This window comes from Scomber japonicus, chromosome 7 (assembly GCF_027409825.1).
Source record: "Scomber japonicus isolate fScoJap1 chromosome 7, fScoJap1.pri, whole genome shotgun sequence".
Taxonomy (NCBI): Eukaryota; Metazoa; Chordata; class Actinopteri; order Scombriformes; family Scombridae; genus Scomber; species Scomber japonicus.
Window position 1 is genome coordinate 16140509 of NC_070584.1, and position 20368 is coordinate 16160876.

Sequence of the window (20368 nt, forward strand, 5' to 3'; positions counted from 1 at the left end):
AAGGCTCTTGGCCCCATGGTAGTTAAGTTGGCAGATGGGGCAGGGAGCTGGTTGGCAGAGGAGGATCGGAGAGTTCGGGAAGGTGTGTAGATGTGAATAAGTTCAGAGAGAAACGTTGCCCTGTTTGTTGTCTATTACTTTGCCAAACTATCATATCAAAACTGAGAGAATTACCCTGGAAGCAACAGTGTTCTTAGTCAGGAATTAATCTGTGCTTAGATTAAAAAACACTGCTAGTTTAAATAATGGTATACGCAATTTACAACAATATAATATATCTATATCTATATGTACATATGTATATATTTATTTACACATATATACACACACACACATATATATGAAATGAAAACATTTTATTCAACACTAAAATAGTATGTCAAAATATCACGCATTATTTGAAGGATTCAGGAAAAATCATTTTATACAAACTTCAAAAATGCAAAGCACAGAAAATGACAACATAGTTACTAATTTAATTAAATTAGATTAGTTTAAATTGTGCACCAAACCCAAAACCAAAAATGTTCAAGTAATGATGCTAAATCTACCATTAGAACAATTATTTTTGCATGATAGCTTGAATTACCATATATTCTTTTTTCTGCTTGTATCATGTAGACATTGGTCACATCAATGGGAGGTAGGCGAGTCTTACTGACCAAATACACTTTATATATACAGCAGGAGGTGTTTATACAGTGGAACCCCTGGGCTAACACCCCTGACTACACTAATCACTCATTGTTGTCCTGACTACCACCCTACCTGGTGGCCTCAAAACTGAAATACACTTAAACTGTATGCACACACGCGCATACACACACACAGATAAAGTGTGAGAGAGATGTTCTTCAAGGTGTCCCCAGAGGGTTAAGGATCAGCAGGAGAAATGTTAATGATTAATTAGACGTTAGAGTTGCTGGTGATTAAAAACATGGAAGACTTTAGAAGGGCCTTGAGAGTAGTATGCTGGCATCATTGACTACTCTTTTTCTTCTCTCTGTTACTGCACAGAGGCAGATGCACACAAAACATATTCACACACACCCACACACACACCCACACACTCACTGCCATTAAGAGAGAAATAGGCTGCAAATTAAAACTCTCCTGTGACCGCCCAAAATGTAAGTACAGAACAAGGACAAGTAGAGAAAGAGAAAGAGGAGAGTGGCTCAGACAGATTTGTGGTGTGTGTCATACAGGTCCCCGATTCAATAAGTAATGCACTGTTCAGGGAGTCGGCCATACTGTAGGATGTCCTAATGCCAATATAGTTCCAGTGACTGCTCTGAAATTAGTCCTTTGAGAAGTACCCCTTGTTAACGGCCACCTACATGTGGTAAATAAAGTCTATACTTCATTTTTATTTTCGGATATATTTTTTAAGCTTAGTTTTCCATACCTGAGGGATATGGGTCGATGCGACAACATTATCTTGTGGTGCCTTGAAGTCAGTGTTGCAGGTCATCAATGACTCACCAGTGTCCCTATATTTATTGAATCAGTGACCTAATCAGTGCCTGGAATACAATTCCCTCAGTGATTCACTATTTCTACTATTTCGACTGGTTTGAGACACGCCCTTACAATGTCTACAATAATGGAACAGGCAGAAGAGAAGAGCAAAATGCAGATAGACATACATAGAAACAGCAGAGCTACATAAAGTTGCTGAAGTAACGGATGTTCTTCAGTGACCATCGGCAGATGGGCTGATGATTCCCAGCTCCTGCTCTGCTAAATTGGGAACATAATGTCTGTTCTCTAAACGACCTCCTCATCAACAGGATGCACCCTACAGTCACTCTTCTATTCATAAAAACAAGACGGAACTTTAAAAACATCACTGTTAGCATCATTCACAGTCAGAAGCAACTGAAACAAAATCCACAAAAATTACCAAATTGCCCCAGAGACTCTAGAGAGCTAACACAACATTGACTTGACAAGGATATCTCTCCATCTCTTCCTCTATCTCCTCACCCTCCTCTTTCCTTTCCTTTCTCTATCGATTCCTTCTGAATGGATAAGCATATGTTTACTCTTTATCAGTGAAAATAGTGCAATCTGGACTCCCTCTGCCTTTCTTTCTAACCTTCAGGGAAGTCAGCCAGGCCATGATCTTGTGCTCTGATAGCTGCTTTAGGCTAGCCTCAATTTGAAACAGATATAATATCAGAGGCAGCTTTGGATCAATAGTTGGCTATTCCTAGTTCTTCATCCAAGATCTGTATGCAAACAGAGGTCAATGCTTATCTAATCAATGACTGCAAATACAATTGATCCACAGACTTGGCTTCCAGAAACCCAGGCTCTGATGTGAAACTAAATTGCTGCTCAGTGTGTGTAAGGGTTGGTTGTGAAAAGGCTGATGCTGCAGTGTCTTCCTGTGGGATGGTAGGTAGCGATGGGAAAGATTCCCATGGTAACAACTCACAAGCGTTCATGCCAACATACAACTGAAGATGGTGATTGCCAGTGTTACTAATAGGAAGAGCATTTTTGTTCACTGAATGAATAATTATCTGGCATTGAGCTACAGTTGTATGATAGGTAGAGTTGTTCCTGATCAAAACAGCATTAAATTAAGGTTTAGTTACCTTGAAATTTAGTTGACATGAGGCATCCATGTTTGAAAGCTTTTCAAAGACACTGGTATTATTTACTGCCAAGTTGTGTACTGAATATTGAAGCTTTAAAAAAAATCCTAAACTGGCTCCTCCAAGTAAAAAAGGAACATTGCTTGTCTGAGAGATTCAACGCACAAACATGCAGCATTACAAATACTGTATGCTGCCACAAGCACATCATGTGCCTCTTTTAGTTTAATTTATGTTTACGGAGGTATTGAAAGTCAAGTCATGTCGTACTTTGCGTGCACAATGTCGCATTTTTATTAGTAGTCAGTGATTAACCCAGAAATTGTTGTGTGCAGTTACTGAGTCTTTTGGAAGCTGTAGAAAATTTGATTATGTTTACATGCAACAATAAAGCCACTGCTGCCAGAATTGTCTGAAGATTAGTTGCGTGACTCAACCCTATAAAATTCAACCAAAGCTGTTGCAGTCATAACTAAAATACCACTCTTGCTAGATAACTTGGAAAGAAAGCCGCAAAACACACAGCTGTTGTCCCTGTAATCTGGTATTTTTAGATGAGGAGAGAAAGAGAGAAACAAACAGACAATTGGAAAGATAATGGAATGACAACAAGATGACTCAAAGTCATCAAAATGTGTGAACTGAGAGCAAAATTACCTCTGAAAGGTATAACAAACCAGTTTCCTGTGCATAGATGCATGGACATGTTACATTATTTAGCATCACTGTGCATAATAACACTTGAGTGCAGCTATTTAAAATTTAGAAGCTGCAGTATAAACTCATATTTGTACTCCTGCCTTCAAATGACTTTTTTTCAGATTTAACCACTTAAACTGAAAGTTTTGATACCATCTAAAGGCAGCTGTGAGTCATAGAAGTAAAAGTCATCCCATAGTCTGCAGTACAGACCAATTTACATAGTCACATAGTTTTAGTTTTTCTGGAATTTATATTTCACATATTTAAAGAAAGAAAAGTTAAAAATATAAAAGCAAGAAAACAAAACAAACAAAATCATCAGCATCACATATATATATAAATAATGCCAGAAAATAATTCAAATAAAGCAAATCTATGTTTGATCCATTGTTTTTAACAATGTACAAAATAAGTTGTTTATTATTATATCCAACATTACTCATTAGTTGCCCTTTTCTATCAAGGATTTAGTTTATGTTTACTGATGGAATCACCATCAAATGTATCATCAAAAATCATCATCAAAATTATCGGCTTAAAAATAATCTTTGATGTTGCAAAGAAAACAGACCAAGTCTTTTACTCTCGTAGCACCATCAGAGAGAGTTTTCACCAAAACACCAACACCCCACTGCGCAGCCTCATCTGCATGGAAACCACATCTAGTTTTGCCTCTCCTTCAACTTTCCTGGCACACGTGCTGCACTGGGTAGAAAAACACCAAAAACAACATGCATCTCAAGGTCAGAGAGAAGCCACTTCATAGCACTGTTTATTCTAGTCTTTCCAAGGCCATGAAAACAGAGCTCCTCCTGTACCTGCATGGCTCTACAATTTGGTTTTTGGTTTCTTATTATAATGAAATCATTCCTGTTTGCATGGTGCACTTGTGAATTTCAACAACACTAATTTTTCTCAAAGGAATTACCCTTCCTCCGCACAGTTGCAATGTTCTCTCCTCTCTTGACTTGAATAATGGATGTTTCCCTTCAGACTGACACCACACTGAATCCCTGCCCTCCGCCTGTCCAGCAGTAGAGAACAGAACGGTCAAGGTAATACGAGCAGAGCGGTGCACCCACTAGGTGGGATGACTGCAGCCTTGACTCGTGCCGTTGCTGCCATCTCTCTGCCTTTAGTTATTTTTCTATAATCCTACGAGCACATACTATCTCTGCGGTATCCGACACACATGGACACACACATTCGCACAGAGATATGCACATCGACATATGCGTGCGCGCACACACACACACACACACACACACACACACCAGACAGATGGTTGAAGCTCTGCTCTGACAGAGGCTAAAGCACAGGGCACCTCCACTCTTCAAAGTCTCTTTGTCTCTCCTCTTGCTGCTTTTTCAAACGCCATCTGTAGCCAGGCACAGTAATGTTACTTAAGACAAGGACATTGCTTTTTTTTCTCCATCCCTCTAATTAGAAGACAGCAAGAAGTGGGTTTCTTTCTGCCTCTGCCATATTATAAATCTTTTGGAAAGACAAGTCTAATCATTTGATACAGTTGGCACAATATAGCTCCTCAAAAGATAAAAGGATGGGGGATGGAACCGCAGAACACCTGAAAATATTTTTTCTGCTTATGTATGCGTGCATCGGTGCATGCGTCTGTCTCGGTGAGCGTATGGGCCTGCGTACAAGGATACAGTGCACTAGATGCATGAAACTGTGTGTTTGAGAGAGAGAAAATGAAAGTGTGTGTGTTTCATTACCCAGCAGCAAGGTTTCTCACCTCTCTCCTCTCTTCTGGTCTCTTAGAGGAGCAGTCATTTCTCTCTGTCAGTCAGTCAGTGTTTGGGGAAATGATAGTGGGTTTTAGAGAAAGAGCGGCTTTGTTTGGGCAGGAGCAAGCAAGAATAGCACTGTTTCCTTTCATCATCATCCTTTTACTGTCACCTCCTAACATTCTCTTCTGTCACCTTCTCTCCTTTTGTCCTTTCCTTCCTCACTCCTCATTTCCACTCTTTCCCTTTCTCCTTTTCATTACTGCCTTGCTCATCCCCACCCATAGCACTTGCTTCTCGTCCCCCAACCTCTCTCCCTCTGTTTCCCCCACCTCAGATTGAGGTAGCGTGTTATTAGTAAGGCAGCCAATGTGCCTGTCGGTGTGTGTTAGAGAGAGATAAGCACAGGTAGAGAGAGTTACATAAGCCTCTGTTGATTACTGTGGAGGAGAGGGAGAGCAAAAAACGAGAGTGAGAAGAAGAGAGAGAGAGAGTGAGAAAGACAGATTGCTGTACCTTAGTAAGTACATTGTGCTCTAATGTTGCCTGTATGGCTGGCTGGCGGTTGATAAGTAGCCCGAGGCTTCTGGGGCTGGTTGAAAGGACAGTCATTAGGTTGGACTCCCTCGACTGGCAGCTTGCTCGATAGATTGCAAGTTTGTTTTTGTTTGTAATGTTAAAGTTAAAAAAAACTGAAAAAACATCTCAAGGCTTACTATGTTAATATGGCATGACAGCTGTTATAAGAAAACACTTGGGTAAACTTTGATTGTAATATTGATTAATTTCATGTGCATGCAGTCATTTTTTTAAATAAATACTTTGATAATGGAAAAGGGTAATGCTGATCATATCTTATATTTATCCTACCGTCAAAAAAATCCCTTAAAGAAGTATAGTCTGTCGCCAAAGCCTAATCTGCTGCCATAGATACTTATTACCTCACCACTGTGTATTAATCCATGGCTGAAAATAGTTCAGTTGTTTCATAAATATGTACATTTGAATGTTTTTTAACAGTAGAGTATGTCTTCAGTAGAAACAAATGGACTTAAGTCTTGAATGACACAGACAGTGTAATAAGTCAGGGATTTACTTGCACAATGCTTGCTTTGTTCTTTTAGTGGGATTTGTTGCAACTTTATACTTTACAGAATAATTCTTGAAACCCAAGAAAGATACAGATAAAGCAACTATATGTCCCTGGTCAGTCTTCAGTCATCATGTGGTATTTGTGATTTGATTTGATGTGACAACTTCAGAACACATTAAGAAAAAATACAGTCATGGAGTATTTGACACACTGATGTAGTGACTGGTGAACTTGATGGACTATGATACAAAGGTACATGCAGTATTAGATGCAATGTGAGGAGTTATATGTGAAGAACGCAAAGTGAAAGAGAGAAAGAGCTGGTCATATTAGGTCAGCAGATGAACACTGTTTGGTTTCACAGTATCACAAACATGGTATATCAGTTAGTTCATATTTCACACCACCATCAGATTTTTCTCCTGCAAAGCCCCATCGATCTCTTCCTCCTCTTTAGTTGCACTAAACAGAATACAGCAGGAGTGTTTCACAGCATAACCTTGAACTGAGCACTGACTTCACCCTGCTGTGTCCAAGCCAAAGAACATCCTTTCAATTTTATTACCTCAACAACTTGTTAGTAAAAATCTTAAGTCAACTATATTACAGGCTCAGATTGCTTGTCTGCACTGGATACACTAACATGTTGGGAGATAATCACACTTACAGTAGATAAGATTCATGGGTGATGGAATCAACTGCCACCTCAGCTCTGTCACCTTCCTACAGTGCTACTGTATAAACTCAAGGGCAAGTGTAGCTGGTGCACACTTACAGTAAAATATAAGTACAAACACAGACATTTTCAATCTCTCTCTCATACAGTTTCTCACACAAACACACACACACACTCCGCAATTGGTCACGGACAGTTACAAATCTCTACTCCTCTTTTCACACTTCATTCTCAATAGCACCTCTTCAAGTTATCACTTAAGTAGCGTGTGTGTGTGTGTGTCTGTTTGTGCTGTGCCTTCATCTGTATGCCAAGCGTTTGTCTAGAGGCCCTCCAGCCAGAACCAGCTTAGGAGCAGCTCAAGGCCAAACAAGTGCGAGGATTAAAGGACGAGTACAGTCCTCTCTTCTCCTCTCGTCTCAGTGGAGGAAGTGAATGAGCAAAGCTCTCCTCTTCTTTAACTACCGCTGAGGTGCCCTTGAGCAAGGCTCTTAGAGTTACCAAGTGTCTTACTGCTGAAGACTGTCCAGAAATCGGGCAGTTTCCAATTAGCAATGCCATTCAGTACATTTACCTGTCTAAATAGCAAATACAAATACTCACTACCAATCACTGTTACTGACGGTATCTGAAAAACAGCTCTCCCCAGAGAAACAGCAGTGACCCCCATTTTACCCCATATACAGCACATGCATGACAACTACAGTAATAAATGAAGAAAAGTGTAGGAACAGCAGTGGTTGTTGTTTTCACTGTGTAGATCCCATTAGAATTGTTATTTTTCAGCTTCTGACAAGCTAATTAAAATGTACAGGTACAGAGTTGGCACCTGTCAGGGGAGAGGGAGCCTGGAAAGGTAAAAATGAGAATTCAACAGAATAATTTACACTGAATAGAAGTTAATGAGATCATCAAGCAGGCGTAAGGAAAATGTTGTGGTTTAGGTCTCTGCACAGCAGTGTGTGTGGTCAGTATGAGTGTGAGGGAAGGTAGCTTCTTTTGCAAAATTAGAACCTTGTGTGCAGAAAATTGATTAGATGCCTAATAAAATGTAAGGGTCATTGTTTTATGTTTTTACCAAATTTCACTGAAAAATAACCAGAATTGGTTAAAAAGAGCAAATGAGTTCAAAACAACTGCTATTTTCTCCTGCTATAAGAGGACACTCTGATGAGAAGGGTTTACAGTAAATTAGGTCCATTTGCAATGTTGACAGCTAAGAAAATGCTTCCAGTAGCTGAGAGAGGCAAGAAAACGGCAAAGTGCAAATGAGCTATTCACTCCCTCTGTAATTTAAACCAAAAGGTAAAAGTAGTGTTTGTGCTGCAAATGCTTCTCTTAACATCTGACTTTCAGCCCAATTTGTGCATTAGATCAATTTTAAAAATCCAATTTTAAAAACATTTTTTAATTAAAAAATAAACATCTACAATTTATCAGATTTATTTCATTTTATGTATTTTTTCGATCCGCTAAAAGCCAAAAGTAATAAGCTCAACCTAAAATTAACTTCAGTGGAGATATGTTCCATTGATCATTGCTTTCAAAGAGTAGCTTTTTATGTTGCTGCTTGGCTGGAAAGTAAATAACCTTGTGGTGCTTGTGTCCTGGAGAGAAAAAAAGAAAGAAAAGGGGGAGTGAGATGGTCAAGGTGCTTCTCCGAATAAGAATTCAGGAGAGCGGGCACTATGAGACAAGCCTACAGGAAGTATAAAAAAAGAGATGAGGAGAGGGATGGCATGTACAAAAATGTGGAATAACAATAAGGTGGGCTTTTTATGTGTGAGAAAGAGACTGCACACAATGATGCTCAAACACAAAATTCCCTCTTTCTCACTGCCTCTCTTTTATTCAGTCTCAGTCACACAGACATGCCTGTGTGCACACAGTATTATGTAAATAGTCTCTTCAGCAGAGTGCTGCTGTCACTGAGCAAGCATCCTCTGGGCCATCTAGGCAGCCTCATTAAAACAAGGCACAGCATCCATTAATAGATACCAGTGCACACACACACACAAACACACATATATAAACAGTCAGTAACACACACACACAGCATTCAGGGACACCAATAAAGGACCTCCCAGAAAGCAAGTCTCTAAATGTTCCTCTCAGGTGGCAGTCAAAAAATATCTCCAAGGAAACTGCTCAAATATCACTGGGACCAGTGCATGAAGAGTGTGTGTATGGCTGACTGTGACTGGAAGGAAGAATGGACTGTGTGGCTTTAAACAGACTGAGGGCCAACACCACAATGCAGCCCTGTATGCCCAGTCTACAGCTGGTGTGTGTGTGTGTGTGTGTGTGTGTGTGTGTGTGTGTGTGTGTGTGTGTGTGTGTGTGTGTGTGTGTGTGTGTGTGTGTGTGTGTGTGTGTGTGTGCATATGTTTATGTGTATTTCAGTTTTGAGGCCACCAGGTAGGGTGGTAGTCAGGACAACAATGAGTGATTAGTGTAGTCAGGGGTGTTAGCAGGCTTCCACTGTATAAACACCTCCTGCTGTATATAAAAGTGTATTTGGTCAGTGTTACTATCACACTGTCCGTCTCTGTCTACTGACTCCCTCCAAGCCTACAGTACCTTTCCTTATATTTAATGCAGCACATTAGGGTTGGTTTCAGGTTGGTGCAGTGGAGGTCAAAAAAAGACTAAAAAATAAAAATACATAATAAGAACTATTTGAATTTTCAATTTTTACATGCTGAAATGTGTTAAGCTTTATTTATTCAAGCAATCTCCCTGAAATCAAAATCTGTTTTACAAGAGAGACCTGGAAACATTCACAACATCACAATACAATTCAGTCACACAAAGCAGCCTCATCACACAGTCTGCTGATTAAATTGGTCAACATGATTTGTGTTATCACTCTTCCATAAGAATTAGAAATGCTGTCTGTTATAGCCTCAGCTTTTCTCTGTTCAGTCGTGATGTCTTTTTACATGGTAATACATAGTCACCTGTAAATCACAGTTTATAAATTATTCATACACGTTTGAAGAGGTTCTTTAAAGCCTGCAGCAATCTGCTTTCATAGCTTCCTGTCATGCTTTGTACTGTTCAAATATATAAAAGGTAACGTTTTAAACTCCACATACATACTGTACATTGTACATATGCACAGAATATGAATGACGCTTTTAAACTCTGTGAAGTAAAAGGGACCCTGTTTGTTTCTGATCTGCTGGCCCCGCAGGTGGCTCCCGAGGTGTGGGCTTCATCCGCTTTGATAAGAGGATAGAGGCTGAAGAGGCCATCAAGGGCCTGAATGGACAGAAGCCATCAGGTGCCGCTGAGCCTATTACGGTCAAGTTCGCCAACAACCCCAGCCAGAAGACCAGCCAAGCCCTTCTGTCGCAACTCTACCAGTCCCCCAATCGCCGATACCCAGGCCCTCTCCACCACCAGGCTCAGAGGTTCAGGTGAGTACTGGGATGGCCATGGAGGACGGAGTGAGGCAGAAAAGATTCAAATTGGGAGGGGATTTGTTCAGGTTTGCAGTTACAGCATGGGGGATTTAAAAGTGTATTATTTTAAAGGAGTGTAGTCAATGCAGACTTTCCCAACCTTGGGGGCTGACGCGAGGAAAAGTCTCCTAATGTTCATTTGGTGACCCCAACATAACAAAACAGAGTGAAATGAGTATGTGGTTTCATAATTTTGGAAACAGTCATTGTGATTGAATCACCAGCTTAATATTTGTAGTAGTTGATAAAGAGGAGAACAGTGTCCCTGTACTCCTGCTCATGACGGGCTTCTGCTCAAAAGGTTGGGAATTTCAAAGTTAATGTTGAAGTTCAAAATACTCTAATGGAGCGCAAAGGGTAAAGCTGTTTGCACTACTAAAATTTACAGTGGGATTTAATAGGATGTAATTGATAGTCTATCATAGTGTAATCAACATTTCCGTTATGTCAAAACACTTGATTCCATGATATTAAATTAAACATTACTGGTGTGTTTGGTATCCATTAATGACAAACAGGATTGCTATGTGATATGTCAATATGAGACAGATTTAATGTCTAGAGGGGATAAAACACTGATGCGAGTCATCACTGTCCAACTCAATAACATTATTATCATTATTATTATTATTATTATTGGTTTATGTGATGATGAATGCATTTAATAAAGGAAACACGTCTGTTCTAAACAACAGGCCTGATTTGGAAAACATTTGCACCAAATGCAATTTACAGTGTTCCAACAGGAGATGTGGCGCCTACACATAAAGAGCATGAGTCATTGCAATGTCCCTGTATCAACAATGATGCAACTTTTCTCCTGTGACCATTTATTTCGGCAAATATATCCCCATTTGAACAACAGGTGTGCGCTCTGCACCTGGTGCAGGTGTCAGTAAATCAGGTCCTGTGAGCACTCTGTGTGGGTCCACCCAGATCAGAGAGGAACTGTTCATAAGAGACTGTGGGGTTCTGTCGTTCACAACTACGTATTTCCCTTCATTTCATCATGCTGCCATCGTGATAACACTTCCCAGATAAATCCCTGTGATGCTTGGGCAAAAACATGTATTTGGTAACAATTGTAAATATACCATACTTTTACCATGACCATAAAACCCTAATCCTGGATTATTTGCTCACAATGGTACAATGACCAATCATGTATAACAGTGTTTAATTCATTGCTAGTGTAAATATATGTCACAAGAGATTACCAACTGTATTAATTAATTAGACTTTTTATTAAAAGCTAAAGTAATTTAAAGGATACAAATGTCTTAAATTCAACAAATAAAGGGCAAATTGAGATATACAATGCCAAAATCAACTTAAGGATTTGGGCTTTAACCTTGTTTAAAATTACATAACACAATGAAAATTCAAATGGCAAATCTTCAGCCAATTCTAAGAAAGTTTTTTGCCCAGGAGAGCCATCACTTAACATCATACAGTATATGAATACTGTATATATGGCACCCTACCTGGTCATTTCCTGTCACTCACTAATGACACAAACAATCATTTTCTTTATTTAAACATCTAGAGATAGTTAGGGCTCACTCCTCCACAAAAACAAAACACAAACAGGTGATCTTATGATTCAACGCTTTATCATCTGATCCGACAAGAATGTTTTAAAATTGCGGATAGAATATGTGCTTATACAATTTTCTCTCTCTTTCAATAACACTAAGCCGGTCGTGCTGTTTACTCTCCATCAAAGTCAGAGCTTGGAAGGTATTTTTCTTCTGGAGCGGCTTCCCTGGTGTGACACCTGAGCGATGTAGCGTGGCTGTGTGTCTGTGATACGCCAAGCCAATTTACAGGCTCCGCAGGAGAGCTGTCGCTTCTCATCACAACTCACAACCACAGGACACTTCCTCACTGTGTCCCTGTGCTCTTGCTCTCTGCTCCCCGGCCCTATACTAAAACCTCAACACTTTAGAAGTGTTGAGGTTTTTGAAGAAGAAATGTGCTCAATGTGCGCTGTTTCCCTTTTTTTAACGCAGTCTTTTGAGGATAACAGAGCAAAAGGACATGTTCTATGTTCTTATTAAGTATACAGTTGAGTCTGTTTTATTGTCATTCCTTCAAGAGATGAAATCAAAGTTTAAGCTAAAGTTAGTATATATTATCAGTGGGTGTGTTCCAAACTTTGAAAACTGAAATATTCACACTGAAAATACAGTCTACTAGATCTACTACGGAAAACTGATCCCTCTTTGACAATTGCTACACATTGATAAAACCCAAGTTAAAAAAAAAAACTGGGCAGAAGTCAGAACAATCCTCTTGCAGTTATAATTATATCGATCCTGTGTGTCTGAATCATGTGGGTTTGCTGTAACACAAGTAAATGTATAATATGCTTGTATGGTCCCTCTCCAAGACAGCAAACATAATCGACTCAAGCACAATACACCAAGCCCTAGATCCCGGCTCGTTTCCGATTCTCTGTCGTTAACTAATGGTACTAATTAGCAAATTAGCCTTATTATATCCAGGGCAGGAGCCAATTATAATTGAACAGATTTTTGTTTCAAAAAAGAAAAGACAAAAACGCCCATTCCTCCATTAACATGCATTGAGAGAAAGCACAAAAGCCCCATTGTTTATATCGAGCTTGGAGAGGCAGTGTAAAAGCTGGCAGTGTGTTTGTGTGGTGAGTGTGCATCAGTGTGCATTTGTACATGTGAGCAAGAGAGAGCGAGAAAGAAAGAGAAAGAGAGAGAGAGAGAGTTAGCAGCAGGTTGTTTTGTTGTGGCCCATCGGCCCGGCGGCCAGCAGATGTCTTCGTGCTCCTGGGCCTGGAGCGCCTCTCCTCTGAGCATCCTCTCCAATTGACTCATTTACCCACAAAGCAGCTTGCTTGTTCCCTTCCCACGTAATGGGCTAATTACTGCTTTAATGATTCCGTATATCCCTTTCTCCACTTTTTCCTTTGTTTTAGGGCTGCTTTCATAGTTTTCCGGTAACGTTTAGTGAAAAAGTGGTACAACACAGATACATGTAAACCCACATAAGTAGTGCTAAAATTTATGCAAAATATTTATGTATTTATTTATATTAATGTGAAAAGGATTTGTAAATTAACTGGGCTGACAACAGTGTGGGGATTTCAATGTGGGCACTTACCACAATATAACTTAACTGCACAGTTTCAATATTTAAATGCAGCTTAAAAGTTAAGCCTAAATGTGAAGTAACTTGTGAGCCAGTATTAAGTTAATGTTTGCATTACTGGAATCTTGATTGAGTCCTGCAGGATTTCTATTTTATAAAGCACTTAACTACAATCACCTGGCATCCTGGGGTTTAATTGTCCCTGATTAGAAACCTACTCATCTGTAATCTCTTACATACAATGTAGATTTAATTTGGAATGCTTAAAATAAATTGTATTATCATTATAATTATTATTATTCAAGTTATTTATTATAAGCCTTCAAAGCTTAATTGATTTCTTAATTGCAATCAAATAATAATGAAGTTGTGTATGTCAGGTATGAGAATATGTAGCTTCAAAATTTGGTTACCAGTTAAATTGATGCCTGGATTATGATGTGGTGTAAACAATCATTAAATAGATTGTTATGTTTACTGAAAGGTTTTGGTAAATACTGTGTAGTAGTTGTTGCAAGAAAGTAAAAATGCTTGTGGACTCAAAGAGACAAGGAGAAAACAACCCCAATAGTCAAGTCAAAGTCAGAGAGTTTGTAGTGTTTTCAAGAGGAATGAGGCGTCACTAGCCAGCTGTTGCTCAATAAGCCGTGGCCCCTGTCCATTAGGCCAGAGGAGTTAATAAGACATGAGACAGGCCAGACCCAAGTGAGGAATGAAGGTCATTGAGTCACCAAGCAAACTGCATCCATCCAAGAGGGCCAACATTTTTTACAGCCCACAGGTTTCTGAAGCCCAGCTCACAAACACAGAGACTCACACACACACAGCCTGCTGGGTTCTTAAGCCAAACACACACAGATACGCACAAATGCACAAACTGTAGTCTTCTCTCACTGACTGCAGTGGCTTTAGCTCACGGGTTGAAATAATTATGAAACCAGAACATTTCCCCAAACTAACCCTTTTAGGCAGAGGACACTTTCTGACTAACAGTCAGCCATTCCACCTGACCTGTTAGCACTTAACAGGTTGACCCCGAACACAAAGACAGACAGTCACAATTTCATGGCTAGTTTAATGTTCAGTTGTATTTTTTGTTGGTCCACCTCATTAAAAACATACTAATCATCATCGTCTCTCTCGCTCACCATCATTCAAATGCCAAACCATTACACTGACAGAACTCTGGATCAGGGCATTTACCTCATTTCCTGTCATCTCAGGTGTTCTCTTAATTGAGGTAACACAAATTAAAGACCATTTGTTTTAATAAACCATCAATGTGGTGGCATAAATTGTCCACATGCAAACTTTTGCATGATTTGCCATTCCGTAGTACTGTGGCTAACCTAGCATTCTAGTAATACTGAACTGTGACCAGTCCACTGCTGTAGTCTTGTATTGACATTAAAACGGTCACACGTACGGTAATAACAATGTGCTCTGGCATTAGCTAGCGCAGGGCTTTGCTGAACTCGGGCAGTGGCCAACTGAGCAAGTGACGACCATACTGATGGTACTGTAGATTCATTAACTATGATGATAGCATTTTCTGGTGGGGCTCCTCAGTGTAATGGGCCAACTATAGATGGGTTTGTTTGTTCTTGAGTGAGGAGGACCATGCAGTTCCTACAGGGACTTAACATTAGTTCCATTGAGTGAATCGACCATCTGCCCACCATTAACCCCAGAACCCTCCTTCTCTTTACAGGCTGGACAATTTGCTTAATATGGCCTATGGCGTAAAGAGGTAATTAAAAACTTCACCGAATGCCAGATGTCCATGTTGACTCAATGATTTTTCAATATCCTTTTTTCTGTTCTTTTTTCAGTTTATGTTTCCTTGTATTTTTGCAGTCACTTTGCGTTTGACAATTTGTTCAAGGTCAATTGCATTTTTTGGTTCTTTGGTTTGTTTGGTTTTTTCCTCGTCAGCTTGAGTTGGTTTCAAAACCCTACCAACCACTTAAGGTGTTAAAAAAAACCCAGAAAACAATACGTCTTTGTTTTCAATGGTGATGAATTTGCTTTGTTTTGATTATGACAAGTGCTGGTGTTTGAATTGTGTTGAATTGTTTTGGGTTGTTTCTGTGTACATAATGGATTTTGTTCTCTGGTGTAAAGCTCCTGATTTCTAGGTGTGTTTTGTTTTTTTTTACTACCGGATTCAGGTTCTCCTGCCTTGTCATTCTACAGCTATAGCTTAATCCTATTTTGGGAATAAAATTGTCTTTAGAAGCAAATTTGGAATCCATGATTTTTAAAAAATTGAACATCCACCATCGAATATGTACACAATCCTCTAGGTATTCCATCTGTGCAGTGGAAGCCATTACAAAATTATATATCGCCTTAACGTCTTTTGGTGCCACTAGCTGTGATTAGATCATATTTAGCTTAGCTAGGACAAGGGATGAGGCTGGATGAACCTGGATCCCTGCTGGAAACAGGAAATGTTGTTTCACTGCAGACAGCTCCAGCTTTGCTCGGCACTGCTCTGCTCGAATTCCTTCCTTTCGCCTCCATGTTTCATTTTGCTTTCTTGCTACCATACTGTAGGTGTTACATAACCCAGAGCAGCAGCCACTATGGTGAGAGATCTTTCATGTGCTGATGGTGGCATCTTGCATGTTGCAAGCACAGGGGACACCGTCTGAAGTCAGCTTAACTACTCAAACAGGAACAAGGTTTAGCTTAAGAGAAATGATCCTTTAAAAAAACTCTCCTAAAAAGCTGTCGTTTTGACAGATGCAAGAATTCAGGACTAGTTACAGAATAACACTGAAAGTGATGCAGAATTCACAGGTTTAACCTTAGCACCTCTATTGTTCAATAAGCACAGTGCCCTCAATCTTAGTCTTTACATAATTTTCTAAAGGTGAAAACAGTGCCTGATTCAGCGGTCTTGATTGCATAGCATGTCATCAAGTTAGAAGAGCTTTTCAGTGATCTCAGGTTATATATGAAAGGAAAGAGAAGAAAGGTGTTAAGAGCTGGAAATGGTTGGCTTTAGAAAGGACAGAATAGATATCTGGTCAGCTAACACTGTTGCTATGCAACCCTTGGTCTCGTCCGTAACATTGGTTAATGTTTGGTCCCGCTCTGATGGCTATGCTCACATGCACGTTTATACACATGCACACACAGACAGGCACATACACGCAGGCACACTCGTCTCCACGTACTCACAGTGGCAGTGTTATCTAGTCTCCAAACCGTTACCCTCCCACTTTCCCTTACTAGAGCTTTTGCATACAAATCACTTCAAGTTTTTTACAAGCCCAGTAGGAGAGGCCTGAATGCAGCTGAGTGTCTCGGACAAGCCCTTGACATGATGAGGCCTGTTCAGATTCCACCTGTTTGATGCTGGAGAAAATATGAAAATTCGAAAGACAATGAGGCCACATAGAGATACATGTAGAGAAACAAAGGATTAGGACCTGCAGCTACAACCCATGGTGAAAATAAATAGAAAGATATTATAATCTGTTTCACCTTGTCTTAATGATACATATATTCATCCTAGTATAATCTGCTTATCTTATACTGCCATGGTTCTTCACACATTTAATCAAAAAAGTCTAATTGTAGTGAGCCCTTGCATTCAAAGATTCAACCACTTTAGTCCCTTGCATTAAAGTCTACAGTAACCACAATGGTCAGAAGCAGGCTGTGCATGACCAAAGTCATGCAGGAAGGTCGTAGTGATTGCTGGCCATATATAGTCGCTGGAGAGAGAGGGGTGGGGGCCCTGAACAGCAAGCAGCGCTATCGATCAGTGCCACGAGCTCTGAAATAGAACAGAACAGAACACCCTGCAGACTGCAAGAGGAGTGGGAGGAATACACTTTGTACCTTAATGCCACTGGGCTGTAAAGTGCTTCCATTTTCCATTTAGTTTGCTCCCTCTTCCCTCCCTCCCTTTCCTTAAGAAAGCAGCCTTCTCTGAGACAGCTGCAGCAAAGCGGAAATCTCAATTAAAGCACACCCAATAATGCCTATAGTAGTTTCTTGAAGAGAGGTGGCATAAGAAATGAACCTTTTTATCTCATTTACCTTTTATTTAAAAGTGGGGTATTTTTTTTCTCCTTTCCTTTTCCTTTGAGCGGAAAGGCAATTAAGTGAAGTCAACTGAGGATTCAAATCTCTTGCATCACAAGAAAAAGGAGAAGATTATGAGGCGAATGAGAACAGATTTAGCAGGCTGGTGCATGATCTTTGATGAATTTCTAGCAACGGTTTAATTCAACAACTTCCTGCAATTTAGCTCGTAAAGGAGCCACTCAAGGACACAAAGAGAAAACCTTCGTCTGCATCTCCTTCAGAGGAAATATAGCCCAGCACACAGCACTGTCGTCATTCCTGACAGGACGCCTTTCAGAAACGAGGAGCTCAGAGAGGATTAAGTTGTTAGGCAGTCGCACATATACACTCATGCATTTAAGACATAAACATACATGCAAGGACAATAAACATCCATACTTATGCATCCTAATTCATCTGAATTGGCGTATTGGGCTTGGAGATCGGTGTTTGTGGTTTTATTGGAAAACTGTAAATATTCAACTTATTTCATCTTTAAGTTTATTTAGTTAGGTTGTAGACAGTAGTGAGTCATGCAAACTTTTAGAGGTGAAAGGAGGATTTCATATTCAAAATTTGGCTTTAAGATGAAGATATGTTTTTCGCAGGTTTATGGCCATTTCATGTACAGTACATGCAGACACTATTTCACTTTTTGCCTCGAGATGTTCCATTAAAACTTATCTTTTTCTCTCTTCCCTTCTTTCTGCTCTCCTTCCATTTTCCCCACTCTGTCTCTTCTCTCAGGTTTTCTCCCATCACCATTGACAGCATGACCAGCCTGGTTGGCATGAACATCCCTGGGCACACCGGCACTGGCTGGTGCATCTTCGTGTACAACCTGTCCCCAGATTCCGATGAGAGTGTGCTCTGGCAGCTGTTTGGGCCGTTCGGTGCAGTCAACAATGTCAAGGTGATCCGTGACTTCAACACCAACAAGTGCAAAGGCTTCGGCTTCGTCACCATGACGAATTATGACGAGGCGGCCATGGCCATCGCCAGTCTCAACGGCTACAGGTTGGGCGACCGCGTCTTGCAAGTCTCCTTCAAGACTAACAAGACACACAAGTCCTGAACTTTGACAGGTAGAAGCAGTTGCCCCACGACTCTGTCCAATCCAAAATTGCCCCCAACCCCCCGCCCCCACCTCCATCCGTCCCTTAGCCCCTTCAGTCACTACCACTACCACCCTACTACAGCCATCCAACACAGCAAACTCCAACCGGAACATAAAGCAACCGACAAACCATCAAACAAATTGAACTAGAAATGGCTTATATTATAACTTTGGACCTATAAGCCAATGTTGCCTAAGTATTACAAAAATGAAATGATGAAAATGTTCAGTTTTTGGAAGTTCCTGTGATAAAGCAGGCTTCTCTTTGTTGTATATTCTTTCTGTTTGTTGTGGTTGTTAAGATGATTTTTCTCTTCTGTGTAAACAGTAGCAAATCCCTGTATCCCCTAATTTCAGAGAAGAGAATGTCCTTTTTAGATTGAAACCTTTTCTCTGTCTTGATTCAGGATTTGTTTTTCTTTTGTAAATCCGGATCCACTGTCGTTAGTATTATATACCTCCCTGTCGGTGAAAGGGAGGGGGCTCTTTTTTTAAATTGGTGAACCATTCATTCATTTTTAGTGTGTATTAAAACTTCCCCTTATCGATTATAGGTGGGATTCCACAGTCCCAGTAACTCTGATGTAGAAAAAAAAAGAATTTCTAACATTGTTTTTGTTTTGTATCGCAAACAAAACATAATGTCTTTCCTCACAGGGGTTAAGGGAGATGGGGTGAGGGAGGGGATGGGTTAGCTTTCCTGATGACACGTTCAGTAATTTAAGAAAAAAAATAACACTGTTGCCAAAGAGAAGATCTCTTTGCTTGAAAAAAATGCGTTTAGAAAAAGATAAAAATAAAGAGAAAGAAGATCTATTTTTATAAATGATAATTAAAATAATAATTATTGAAGAATTTTTACAAGAATCTGGATTTGAAAAAAGAGAAAAATATTTTGACTGGCTAACTAGGGGGGGCCGGGGCGGGAGGGAGGGGGCACCACCTTGTCTTGTCGTTCTGCCGTGGTACTTTATAGGATCAAAGGTTGTTTGTTTTTTGGGGAGTCCAAGTTGGCAGTGATTTTGTAGATGGAAGGTTTTGTGAAAAGGGATGCAAACTGAGGCAGGTGATTTTGGTAATTTTTCACATATGTACTAGTGCGTAATTATTCAACAGCGATACCCAAAAGGGAAGGGAGACGGGTCTTTCCCAGGCCTAACCATCCTTATAGTCCAGAGCCCAAAGCAAGAAGACCCTTTGTCCACTTATTTTCCTGTTTTTGTCATCAGTCAATATGGGATATCAGTAAATAGATATATACACATCTATCCATTTAGAGAGCATACTATACATTATATCATTTTCTTCGCTCTGCGTTTGTGAACTAACATTTGAGAAGAACTTCCTTTTAGCGATCAACAGTAGGTGCTATACTACATTATTCACATATCTTAAATATCCAAGTTTGTTGTTCTATGTGTTGTTTAAAAAAAAAATACTTCGATGTTGGCATTGAATTGAGCTGCTGTTCTTTGTTTAATATTTGTTTATTGTTGGCCCAAAAATCTGGTGAGACTATTTCTTTACTGAATAACCAGATGAACAGATTTGGGCCTTGTAAGAATCACTGAACAAATTCTCATTTTGTATTTTTTTGTTTGGCTTGCTGACTTTTAGGTTACTTGCTGAGCGTGAAACGTTTGTCAAAACTTAATGATGATTAGCTAGTTCCGTTAGTCTAGATATTTGTTTCCTTAAAAAGGATCTATGACAACTGTGTCTTTATTTGCTGTGTACAAATAGATGATAT

At 39.8% G+C, this 20368-nt stretch overlaps 1 protein-coding gene across 2 annotated transcripts in view; it reads left to right on the top strand.

The window, feature by feature from the left end:
* elavl4 (ELAV like neuron-specific RNA binding protein 4) overlaps positions 1-18576 on the top strand; it is a 74792-nt gene extending 56216 nt beyond the window's left edge. The window contains exons 7-9 of one of the 2 annotated variants that reach the window (XM_053321817.1): positions 10010-10247; positions 15130-15168; positions 18249-18576. In XM_053321817.1, the coding sequence (XP_053177792.1) occupies positions 10010-10247; positions 15130-15168; positions 18249-18576 (605 nt within the window). The remainder of the gene's footprint in view (positions 1-10009; positions 10248-15129; positions 15169-18248) is intronic. The other variant, XM_053321818.1, reaches the window with a different exon arrangement.
* The last annotated feature ends 1792 nt before the right edge of the window (positions 18577-20368 follow it).